The following is a 13,578-nucleotide window of genomic DNA, read 5'->3' as shown; positions in this document are numbered from 1 at the left end:
AGGTCTTGGTGTCTTAATGTGGTATTTTGGGGGGATTATTTATCATTTTTATCAATTCTGAAGTGGTAAAAAATGGTTAAATTTAGCACCAAATCTGTGTAGCAAATGGTATCGACCCAAAAATTGCTGCAGCAACTTATGAGTCATAATAGAGCATGGGGATGACCATCATATACTTCCATTATAATGTTCTAAGCTTTAATACACTTTCACAATTCATTTGAATTAATTATTTAAATCATATTTATTTCTGATTTATGACTAGAACAACTTGACACACAGTGCTGAGCAGCATCTCAAATTAATCTTCAGGTTCCCAGCTTTCAGATGATGTACACCACTTCTATGTGACATCTACTGTTCACCTGCTATCTCCCCCTAAAGACCCCCTGTACCCCCTAAAAAAGACAAAAATGGGTCTATGTGGGTGTCAGAGGGTTAAAAGGCTTATTTTAGCTGGAAGCACACCCACAGGATCCTGATAGAGTATACTTCCTGGAGAGTCGACTGTATTCATCATTTTAAACGCCTCTATTTGTCTGCTGATGTTGACAACATCCAGAGTGAAAAAAATGTTGTGCCAAAAGGAAACAACAGTAAAAAAAATCCCAGAGAGAAACCGATGACAGCTTTTCTGCCACTGTGTATGATTCACCCGTAGACCAACTACACATACTAATTAACTGAGCAATGACTTGCACATGACATAACACCAAGTAAAGCAGTAAATCTTCTAGGAAGGAGTCAGTCAAAATGAACACTGACGTCAATCACTTAAATTAGCACCATTGTTATACTATAAGGCTTACGGGAGACTGAACGGTTGCATAATGCAAAGACGTCAACACACACCCAGCCGCGTTACACACACTTTACTTATGTTAATGTCGGAGTGATTTGTCAGTAAATCGATTACTCAGCGGACCAGAACATTAATCAAACACTATTTTGATAAATCGTTTAAGTCGATTATCAAGCAAAAAAGCAAAATATTTCCTTTAGAGCTGAAACGATTGGGCGATTAACTGATTAGTTGATTGACAGAACATTAATGGACAACTATTTTGATGGTAGATTAATCGTAATTCTTAACTGATTAACAATAATAATTTTTAAGCAGAAATGGCAAAAATCACTGATTCCTACTTCTCCAACATTTTTCTTTTCTCATTTTATAGAGCAAACTACTATTTAGAAAATAATCGGCAATGAAAATAATCATTCATTTCAGCCCTGATTTTCTGATTCTAGCTTAGCAAAAGTAAAGATTGGGTGCTTCTCATTTTTTTATATCACTGTACATCTAATATCTTGGGACTGTTTGCCGGACAAAACAAGGAACTTGAAGATGATGTGTTGGGCTCTTAGAAATTGTGATGGACTTTTTATTATTATTATTATTATTATTATTGTGTACATTTTGTCTAGACCCAACAGTTAATCTGAAAACAATTGACAGATAAATCAACAAGGAAATAACTAATGCTGATGTCATGGCCACGCAGACAGAAGCATAAAATTGGTCTTTTCATAACACTATAACAGCCAAATAGCCACAGGCATTTGAATCTAGGGCTGAGCGATATGGCCAAAATCTTCTATCCTGATATAAGTCATTTCATACCACGAAACTAGAAAACCTAAGGAATTTAATGTCATACTAGATAGTCACGAAGGAGGATGAATAAAGCTCAAAACTTTCACAGATGTCCCTTGACCTCTGACCTCAAGATATGTGAATGAAAATGGGTTCTATGGGTATCCACGAGTCTCCTCTTTACAGACATGCCCACTTTATGATAATCACATGCAGTTTGGGGCAAGTCATAGTCAAGTCAGCACACTGACACACTGACAGCTGTTGTTGCCTGTTGGGCTGCAGTTTGCCATGTTATGATTTGATCATATCTTTTATGCTAAATGCAGTACCTGTGAGGGTTTCTGGACAATATGTGTCATTGTTTTGTGTTGTTAATTGATTTCCAATAATAAATATATACATACATGTGCATAAAGCAGCATATTTGCCCACTCCCATGTTGATAAGAGTATTAAATACTTGACAAATCTCCCTTTAAGGTACATTTTGAACAGATACAAAATGTATGATTCATTTGCTATTAATCGTGGTTCACTATGGACAATCATGTGTTTCATCGTGATTAAACATTTTAAATCGATTGACAACCCTAATTGAAAGACGATAAATATCCTATTGAATTACCACGCAGTTCTATTTGAATCTGTTGCCTCTCATCTCGTGTTCGAGCAACTCCTCGCTCTAGGTGGAATACCTCACCATGTTTCAATGACGAATCCTCCTACATGTGAGAGACCCTCCTACGTTGGTTGTGTGTGTGTGTGTGTGTGCGTGCGTGCGTGTGTGTGTGTATGGCATCCATCATGCTCTGTTTGAGCAAAAGCTTGGACATTACACCGGGCATTGATGCTTTGACTTATTTCCATTATTTCCATGCATGACGTCCATACAAATAGATGTCAGGTGAGAGTTTGAAATGGTTTGAGGTCACCAACAGCAGCTGCTACAGTAAACTGCAGCAAAGGCACATAACCCTTATTGACAATCATAGAAACCTTGCTCCGACTCACCTCGTACTGTCCATCAGTGTCCAACGTCTGGAAGCTGGTCAGCCACACGCCGTCCTCCGTGTCCATATGGACATCCTCGCAGGGATTCGGCTTGAGCCACAGCAGCTTCTTCATCCTGCCCACCCTGCTGCGGAGGCCGCGGGACTCCCCTCCATCGCCGCCCCCATACACTGGAATAATAGTCCTCATCTTCTGCTCTGTGTCACGCTATCGGGCCCACTCACAACTCGTCAGAGCTCTCCTACACCTGCTGCCTCATCTGTGCCAGGGAGGAGAGTGGGAAAACATTAGACATGGTATCATTTTCCTGTAATTTTATGTTCTTTTTATAACCATTAAAAAAGAAGTGTCCAGGTCAGCAGGTTACACATGCAAACCTCCTGTTCCCATAAAAATGATTAGATTCGCCATGCCGGGACAGAATTGCATTTCTGACAGAACAATAAGGGCTTTAAACACCTCTAAATTGTCATAAAAAGTTATTTTGTCTAAACTGAGGAATCCTCTTTACAACTTTATAGCTGGAAACATTCTGTGTTACCAAAAAAAACAACAATATACTGTAAATGACTGTCATCCTGTCAGTATTGTTTTTACTGAGATAACAATACTGGCAAAGTGAACATGCTCAACATATTATGTAAATTATATTCCCTTTATTTGTATGATCGATCTCAAATAGCTTCAAAATGGCCACATCATGAGAACAATCACTGAAAATATGAAGACTGCAATAAATATAACGTTTTAGTCAAAGCTCAATATGACCATAAATTATTTTGGATCTTAAAAAAAAAGGTACAAAATCTGCATAATTAATTTCATATACAATTCACAAACAACCATAGCCATTGACAACAATGTTTCTTCTACAGCGTCCCCAACTAAAATGTGGATATTGTTTATTTATTTTAAACGAATCAAGAATACACAAACATAACAAAAAATAAATAAATAAATAATATACAGTGCAGGAAGAGGCAAAAAAAACAACACTGGGCTTATTTGAAACCTCCACCTAAATAGTGTTAAAATTCCACAATGTAATAGAGAACACAAGATTAATATTCAGAAATGATATGACTACATAATAGTGATAAACAATTAGAACAAGATATACATATAATAACAGTAAATATAAATATTAATCAAAAGATCCTTTGAATTAAAACCCCCATTATCCCACAAAATAAATAGTCACTTAACTTTGAAACCTCCACCTAAATAGTGTTAAAATTCCACAATGTAATAGAGAACGCAATATTAATATACATAAATAATATGACTACATAATAGTGATACACAATTAGAACAAGATATATATATATATATATATATATAATAACAGTAAATATAAATATCAATCAAAAGATCCTTTGAAATAAAAACCCCATTATCCCACAAAATAAATAGTCACTTAACTGTAAACTGAATCCCGGTAAAGTAAAATCCACGCTGAGAGAGCTGTGATAGTCCAGAGGCAGTGTGAAGCTTGGATTGGAGAGACTGGTATTTATCACTGAGGACTGATTGTTCTTTGTGTTTGTGGGCGGATGATGCTCTGCACGCATGTTTTAGGCGTGCATGTGAGTGTGTCGGATTGGCCTCCTTCCCAGGTTGGCTGTACACACTGTGATACATATTTATGTCCCAATTTTGATTTCACATCCCCATCATTCCAGTCCACTAGCCTCCTCATTAGAACAAAGTACAAACTCTTAATCCTCATTTTCACCTTCACCATAGAGTGATAAAAGCCTGACATTTTTCCCTCACCCGCAGGGTCACTGTGGCAGGTCACTGAACATTTTGTTTTTGGTCTGCCACTTCTGAAATCTATGTAGAACCCATTAGAATTGTAAACATTGAGTTAGTGGTACAAGACAGTAGAAATATATGGAATATGTCATGTAACCTTAATCCCTGACTATTTATAATTTATGAATTGCTTTTTTTAAATTAATATTTCTTAATATAAAGAAAACCACCAAAAAACAATCAGCCACAGTCAACACTTACACTGTATTTGGCAGGTGACAGGTGCTAATTTCATTACCAAACACTGAAGAACACACATGGATGACTCTGCTTACAGAAAGTGGATATACTAGTTTTCTACTCTGAACTGGACCTGCTGGTGATTTTACAGAGTTAACTGACAAGCTGTGAAGGGTATAAATGTTTCTTACCTGAGGTTGGGTAACAGTACACTGTTCACACAGGGTGCACCTATAAAAACGTGACAAATCCCCCCTTGAAGACCCCTACAGACTGCTGGTACATGAAGTGGAGGCCTGGTGGCCCTCACTCACGCTGCCTACAGCAGCCATTCATAATCACCAACAGTCAGGACGTTTAGCCCCGCCCCCTCTCACTGATTGGTCGAGCAGTTAATAAACACAACAACGCACCAATTAAATCACTTGCTACAGATAAACACGGAAATCAAACTTTATTTTAGTGTGAATAAATTTAATATTTTAGCATATGTAGCCTACTATTTGTGTGATGAATATCAGCTATAGACATAGACACAACAGTCTTTCTCACAATATTGAGCAGGTTTGTTTTGTTTTATATTATTTGTCAATTTTTTAATGTATGTTTTATTTTATTTTATTTTATTTTGTGAGCATTAAGTCAAGTCTAATCAAATTTCACTCTATTAAAGTTTCTTTTTTTTGTTAAATTTTCTGTCTGTCTGTTACTTTAGACCAGTGGTTCCCAACCTATTTTCCTTGAAGCACCCCGACGTCATCACCTTAAAAAACAATTTCATATCCTCGAACAACATCCTCAATTTGGATAAAGTGATTCAATGCATTGAATGAGTTAGTCTTTTTTTTATTAAATCAACTTTCTTTAATGAATAGAAGTCATCAGTTCATTAGCATAAATAAAGTGATGACGTCTTGACGGATTTGCTTATATTCGTGTTAGAGCCGAAACAGATTTTTTATTATCGTGGTTAAATAAATGTAATTTATGGTGTTGTTAGATTGCTGTTAGAACGCCTTGTTAATACAGGTGTGTGCCTCCCTTTTTTGTATGTTAAACGGGAGAGCAAATAGGTTTTTGACCTCAGTGAAAATGTTGTTATTGAAAGGCTAAACGCCAACAAATATGGATTGAAACTGAATATTTCGTTAGATTTTGATACTGAGAAGCAAAAAGAAAAGTATATATTTTTTATATATTTTTATATACAGACTTTTGTATAAATTACCAGTAAGTGTGTTATTATGATTTTAGTTATACATGAGCAAATCTAATTTTGACAACCTCAGAGCAGACAAATCCTGGCACACCCCTTGTGATCTTTTGTGCCCCCCTAAGGGGGGCCGGACCCCAGGTTGGGAACCACTGCTTTTTTATGGAGGATTGCTGTGAATTCATTCTTCATTATAAGGCCTAAGGTGAGGGGCATATCTAAGAGCAGGTTCTCATTTTTCATAAAATAAATATATTGTTTTGATTGGGCCCTTTCCATAGATCCAAGAATTATGACCTTTTTTTAACCAAGTATTGGTGGCAGTGCTTAAGATTTGATCAACTCTTCAAAAGGTGTTATCTGTAAAGACACCTTGGGGAAGAGTTTTAGTGTCTGATAAGGGTCTAATTAATAATTATCAACATCTTTATTTCTCTAATTTTTGCTTTTCCTGTGAAATAAAGACACGTCTTCAGGAGCACAAAAACACTTCAAATGAAACAATCTGAGAAGGAAAAATCCCTCTGTGGTTGAAATGCTCATGTGAGGCCACAAGTAGATTTTACTTTATCAGAACAACAATGGTTGGGACCTACTGATCTAAATACTGTCTCACAGGGAACACCTAATTTTCATGATTCAATGGATTGGCCAAAGAGCTTTTGTTTGGTTACACTCAATCCCAGCTGCCAGCTAGACAATTAAAGACAGAGGACATCATTCAGGTTACACTGTTCTGCCAATGACTCAGGTACAAAACATGACAATCCACGTAACAGCCAAGAGCTGACTCCATCCACCTCAAAGCATTTGAGCAAAGAGACACAACCCTTTCTGAGATGCCGCACATAGCAGAGATAATTCCGGTGCTCAGGCACTGCATGGACACAAGCAGGGAAGGTTTCTTGTGCAGCTCACAGGTTATACTTGAACAAAGCATGTACTGAATGTCTCTAGTGTTGATGTGATTTCACTTTAAATAAAGGCTGGATTTGTGACAGATGTTGGCTTCCAGTGACCTGCATCATGTCTGTGTGATAAAACCCGTTACATTCACTGTTTCGAAGGGTTTCCGCCAGAAAGACAACAACAGAGAAAACCTTCGGGCAAAAGTTCCCTATTGCGCCCACATACAGACATTTATGGTAAAAGAATTAAACTAAGAATGTCAATCAATTAAAATAGTTAATTATTAATAACAAATTAATCACGCATTTTTTTATCTGTTCAAAACGTACCTTAAAGGGAGATTTGTCTAGTATTTAATACTCTTATTAACATGGGAGTGGGCAAATATGCTTGCTTTATGTAAATGTATGTATATATGTATTATTGGAAATCAATTAACAACACAAAACAATGACAAATATTGTCCAGAAACCCTCACAGGTACTGCATTTAGCATAAAATATGCTCAAATCATAACATGGCAAACTCAAGCCCAACAGGCAACAACAGCTGTCAGTGTGTCAGTGTGCTGACTTGACTATGACTTGCCCAAAACTGCATGTGATTATCATAAAGTGGGCATGTCTGTAAAGTGGAGAATCGTGGGTACCCATAGAACCCATTTTCATTAATATATATTGAGGTCAGAGGTCAAGAGACCCCTTTGAAAATGGCCATGCCAGATTTTCCTCACCAAAATTTAGCGCAACTTTTTTAGCCTCCTCTGTGACAAGCTATATGACATGGTTGGTACCAATGGTTCCTTAGGTTTTCTAGTTTCATATGATGCCAGTATCACTCTAGTTTTAAAACTGAGCCCGCTACAACCTAAAAATGGCAAGTAACGTATTATTATTGCGTTAACTTTGACAGCCCTAAATTAAATATATGATAAAATGTGAAAGTAATGTTTTGATTAGGAAAGAGGCAGAGAAACAAGTGTTGGTGCAACATTGACACCTGACAGAGAACATTACTGTTGTCAAAACACAGCCACTTATACAAGTGAGGTAGGCAGCTTCAAAGGTACAAACATATCCATAAATAAGAATAATCCAAGAGCTGCTAAATTGTGCTCATCTAAAAATATAAATATATATTATATTTTTTAATTGTAGAGGTGAAAAATGAAATGGCTAAAATAGCAATGGGAAATCTGGGATGGTCTGTTAGTCTTGAGACTGTGGTGTTGGTTCAGAACTTCTTCTTCCAGACCTTCTTCTTGGACTTGGAGTCAATGATCAGCTGAGACTGACGCTTCAGTGCCTCACACGAGATGATGTCAGCCTCGTCCTCTTCACTGTTGTCCTCTGAGACACAAACAGTGACAGTTTAGACTGTGTGCTTGTATTTGTTTTAGTGTGCGTGTGTGGCTGAACTCACCGTCATTAAAGAGGTCCAGTCTTTGGTCCTCAGGCAGCTTGACACGCGTGTAATTTATGGTGTTGTTAGATTGCTGTTAGAACGCCTTGTTAATACAGGTGCGTGCCTCCCTTTTTGTACGTTAAACGGGAGAGCAAATAGGTTTTTGACCTCAGTGAAAATGTTGTTATTGAAAGGCTAAACGCCAACAAATATGGATTGAAACTGAATATTTCGTTAGATTTTGATACTGAGTAGCAAAAAATTTATATCTTTTTTATATAGTTTTATATACAGACTTTTGTATAAATTACCAGTAAGTGTGTTATTATGATTTTAGTTATACATGAGCAAATCTAATTTTGACAACCTCAGCGCAGACAAATCCTGGCACACCCCTTGTGATCTTTTGTGCCCCCCTAAGGGGGGCCGGACCCCAGGTTGGGAACCACTGCTTTTTTATGGAGGATTGCTGTGAATTCATTCTTCATTATAAGGCCTAAGGTGAGGGGCATATCTAAGAGCAGGTTCTCATTTTTCATAAAATAAATATATTGTTTCGATTGGGCCCTTTCCATAGATCCAAGAATTATGACCTTTTTTTAACCAAGTATTGGTGGCAGTGCTTAAGATTTGATCAACTCTTCAAAAGGTGTTATCTGTAAAGACACCTTGGGGAAGAGTTTTAGTGTCTGATAAGGGTCTAATTAATAATTATCAACATCTTTATTTCTCTAATTTTTGCTTTTCCTGTGAAATAAAGACACGTCTTCAGGAGCACAAAAACACTTCAAATGAAACAATCTGAGAAGGAAAAATCCCTCTGTGGTTGAAATGCTCATGTGAGGCCACAGGTAGATTTTACTTCATCAGAACAACAATGGTTGGGACCTACTGATCTAAATACTGTCTCACAGGGAACACCTAATTCCCGTGATTCAATGGATTGGCCAAAGAGCTTTTGTTTGGTTACACTCAATCCCAGCTGCCAGCTAGACAATTAAAGACAGAGGACATCATTCAGGTTACACTGTTCTGCCAATAACTCAGGTACAAAACATGACAATCCACGTAACAGCCAAGAGCTGACTCCATCCACCTCAAAGCATTTGAGCAAAGAGACACAACCCTTTCTGAGATGCCGCACATAGCAGAGATAATTCAGGTGCTCAGGCACTGCATGGACACAAGCAGGGAAGGTTTCTTGTGCAGCTCACAGGTTATACAAGAACAAAGCATGTACTGAATGTCTCTAGTGTTGATGTGATTTAACATTAAATAAAGGCTGGATTTGTGACAGATGTTGGCTTCTAGTGACCTGCATCATGTCTGTGTGATAAAACCCGTTACGTTCACTGTTTCGAAGGTTTTCCACCAGCAAGACAATAACAGAGAAAACCTTCGGGCAAAAGTTCCCTATTGCGCCCACATACAGACATTTATGGTAAAAGAATTAAACTAAGAATGTCAATCAATTAAAATAGTTAAAGGGACTATTTGTAACTTTGTACGCGCATAAATGTAGCGGGTCGTCACACATGCGCGCTCGCATATGCGCGTTCGCGTGTAGCCGCTGTACCCTCCTCCTCTGCCTGCTCGCCTTCACTCAGACAGCTCAGCTCGCTCCACCTCTAGACGTGAACGCGCGCTCACTCCACACTGCAGAAGAGTTAGTTTAGCTCTGAGAATATCTAGTGAATGTACAGGGGACGTTTGTGCAGAAATAAATGCTGCAGCTCCTCCAGACCAACAGAGGTTTCCCGTGTCTCCTGAAGTGACGGAGCTTTACGTTGTCTTCTCGTTACCGACCGGGTGCCTGTGTCTCCTCTGCTCTCTCCGGCTGCGGGCGGAGAGAGCAGGGAGACACGCTGGAGAGCCCCGCTGCCTCAGCCTGCACTTAGGCAGGAAAAGCCAACACTAGGATCAGATCTAAATCATGTTCATGGAGAGACCTTCGTCTGGTCAGCTAACATTACTGCCAAGCAGCTGAAATACAGAGTGATATTGTGGTTTTAGCTGACGTGTGTCGCCTCAGTTTTGAGTGATGCTCGTTCAGGTATATTGAGAGCGAGCAAGCGCGAGCCCGACGCTGACTTTCGTTGATTTCACGGCCACAGGTGTCGCTGTTAAGAAGCATTTCTGAAAGTTACAAATAGTCCCTTTAATTATTAATAACAAATGAATCACACATTTTTTTATCTGTTCAAAACGTACCTTAAAGGGAGATTTGTCAAGTATTTAATACTCTTATGGGAGTGGGCAAATATACTTGCTTTATCTAAATGTATGTATATATTTATTATTAGAAATCAATTAACAACACAAAACAAATGACAAATATGGTCCAGAAACCCTCACAGGTACTGCATTTAGCATAAAATATGCTCAAATCATAACATGGCAAACTCAAACCTGAGCATGACTTGCCCCAAACTGCATGTGATTATCATAAAGTGGGCATGTCTGTAAAGAGGAGAATCGTGGGTACCCATAGAACCCATTTTCATTCACATATATTGAGGTCAGAGGTCAAGAGACCCCTTTGAAAATGGCCATGCCAGATTTTCCTCACCAAAATTTAGCGCAACTTTTTTAGCCTCCTCTGTGACAAGCTATATGACATGGTTGGTACCAATGGTTCCTTAGGTTTTCTAGTTTCATATGATGCCAGTATCACTCTAGTTTTAAAACTGAGCCCGCTACAACCTAAAAATGGCAAGTAACGTATTATTATTGCGTTAACTTTGACAGCCCTAAATTAAATATATGATAAAATGTGAAAGTAATGTTTTGATTAAGAAAGAGGCAGAGAAACAAGTGTTGGTGCAACATTGACACCTGACAGAGAACATTACTGTTGTCAAAACACAGCCACTTATACAAGTGAGGTAGGCAGCTTCAAAGGTACAAACATATCCATTAATAAGAATAATCCAAGAGCTGCTAAATTGTGCTCATCTAAAAATATAAATATATATTATATTTTTTAATTGTAGAGGTGAAAAATGAAATGGCTAAAATAGCAATGGGAAATCTGGGATGGTCTGTTAGTCTTGAGACTGTGGTGTTGGTTCAGAACTTCTTCTTCCAGACCTTCTTCTTGGACTTGGAGTCAATGATCAGCTGAGACTGACGCTTCAGTGCCTCACACGAGATGATGTCAGCCTCGTCCTCTTCACTGTTGTCCTCTGAGACACAAACAGTGACAGTTTAGACTGTGTGCTTGTATTTGTTTTAGTGTGCGTGTGTGTGGCTGAACTCACCGTCATTAAAGAGGTCCAGTCTTTGGTCCTCAGGCAGCTTGACACGCGTGTCATTTATGGTGTTGTTAGATTGCTGTTAGAACACCTTGTTAATACAGGTGCGTGCCTCCCTTTTTGTACGTTAAACGGGAGAGCAAATAGGTTTTTGACCTCAGTGAAAATGTTGTTATTGAAAGGCTAAACGCCAACAAATATGGATTGAAACTGAATATTTCGTTAGATTTTGATACTGAGTAGCAAAAAATTTATATCTTTTTTATATAGTTTTATATACAGACTTTTGTATAAATTACCAGTAAGTGTGTTATTATGATTTTAGTTATACATGAGCAAATCTAATTTTGACAACCTCAGAGCAGACAAATCCTGGCACACCCCTTGTGATCTTTTGTGCCCCCCTAAGGGGGGCCGGACCCCAGGTTGGGAACCACTGCTTTTTTATGGAGGATTGCTGTGAATTCATTCTTCATTATAAGGCCTAAGGTGAGGGGCATATCTAAGAGCAGGTTCTCATTTTTCATAAAATAAATATATTGTTTCGATTGGGCCCTTTCCATAGATCCAAGAATTATGACCTTTTTTTAACCAAGTATTGGTGGCAGTGCTTAAGATTTGATCAACTCTTCAAAAGGTGTTATCTGTAAAGACACCTTGGGGAAGAGTTTTAGTGTCTGATAAGGGTCTAATTAATAATTATCAACATCTTTATTTCTCTAATTTTTGCTTTTCCTGTGAAATAAAGACACGTCTTCAGGAGCACAAAAACACTTCAAATGAAACAATCTGAGAAGGAAAAATCCCTCTGTGGTTGAAATGCTCATGTGAGGCCACAAGTAGATTTTACTTCAGCAGAACAACAATAGTTGGGACCTACTGATCTAAATACTGTCTCACAGGGAACACCTAATTTTCATGATTCAATGGATTGGCCAAAGAGCTTTTGTTTGGTTGCACTCAATCCCAGCTGCCAGCTAGACAATTAAAGACAGAGGACATCATTCAGGTTACACTGTTCTGCCAATGACTCAGGTACAGAACATGACAATCCACGTAACAGCCAAGAGCTGACTCCATCCACCTCAAAGCATTTGAGCAAAGAGACACAACCCTTTCTGAGATGCCGCACATAGCAGAGATAATTCAGGTGCTCAGGCACTGCATGGACACAAGCAGGGAAGGTTTCTTGTGCAGCTCACAGGTTATACGGTAACAAAGCATGTACTGAATGTCTCTAGTGTTGATGTGATTTAACATTAAATAAAGGCTGGATTTGTGACAGATGTTGGCTTCCAGTGACCTGCATCATGTCTGTGTGATAAAACCCGTTACATTCACTGTTTCGAAGGGTTTCCACCAGCAAGACAATAACAGAGAAAACCTTCGGGCAAAAGTTCCCTGTTGCGCCCACATACAGACATTTATGGTAAAAGATTTAAACTAAGAATGTCAATCAATTAAAATAGTTAATTATTAATAACAAATTAATCACACATTTTTTTATCTGTTCAAAACGTACCTTAAAGGGAGATTTGTCAAGTATTTAATACTCTTATTAACATGGGAGTGGGCAAATATGCTTGCTTTATGTAAATGTATGTATATATTTATAATTGGAAATCAATTAACAACACAAAACAATGACAAATATGGTCCATAAACCCTCACAGGTACTGCATTTAGCATAAAATATGCTCAAATCATAACATGGCAAACTCAAGCCTGAGAATGACTTGCCCCCAACTGCATGTGATTATCATAAAGTGGGCATGTCTGTAAAGTGGAGAATCGTGGGTACCCATAGAACCCATTTACATTCACATATCTTGAGGTCAGAGGTCAAGAGACCCCTTTGAAAATGGCCATGCCAGATTTTCCTCACCAAAAAAAGCTAGTATGACATGGTTGGTACCAATGGTTCCTTAGGTTTTCTAGTTTCATATGATGCCAGTATCACTCTAGCTTTAAAACTGAGCCCGCTACAACCTAAAAATGGCAAGTAACGTATTATTATCGCGTTAACTTTGACAGCCCTAAATTAAATATATGATCAAATGTGAAAGTAATGTTTTGATTAGGAAAGAGGCAAAGAAACGAGTGTTGGTGCAACATTGACACCTGACAGAAAACATTACTTTTTGGATACAAACATATCCTTTAATAAGAATAATTGTGATCATCTAAAAA

At 38.1% G+C, this 13,578-nt stretch overlaps 1 protein-coding gene across 3 annotated transcripts in view; it reads right to left on the bottom strand.

Moving 5' to 3' along the window:
- The window catches only part of rgl3a (ral guanine nucleotide dissociation stimulator-like 3a), a 33,660-nt gene extending 28,672 nt beyond the window's left edge, over positions 1-4,988 (bottom strand). The window contains exons 1-3 of one of the 3 annotated variants that reach the window (XM_074628872.1): positions 4,800-4,988; positions 4,387-4,446; positions 2,611-2,869 (exon numbers count right to left, since the gene is read on the bottom strand). In XM_074628872.1, coding sequence (XP_074484973.1) covers positions 2,611-2,799 — 189 coding nt within the window. In that variant the 5' untranslated portion in view covers positions 2,800-2,869; positions 4,387-4,446; positions 4,800-4,988. Of the gene's footprint in view, positions 1-2,610; positions 2,870-4,032; positions 4,126-4,386; positions 4,447-4,799 lie in introns of those variants that run through there. The other 2 variants (XM_074628871.1, XM_074628874.1) reach the window with 2 other exon arrangements.
- Between the last annotated feature and the right edge of the window lie 8,590 nt (positions 4,989-13,578).

The sequence above is a fragment of the Sebastes fasciatus genome, chromosome 3, assembly GCF_043250625.1.
Source record: "Sebastes fasciatus isolate fSebFas1 chromosome 3, fSebFas1.pri, whole genome shotgun sequence".
Classification (NCBI taxonomy): domain Eukaryota; kingdom Metazoa; phylum Chordata; class Actinopteri; order Perciformes; family Sebastidae; genus Sebastes; species Sebastes fasciatus.
Note: the sequence above shows the minus strand (reverse complement) of the source record. Positions and strands in the feature narration are given on the sequence as shown.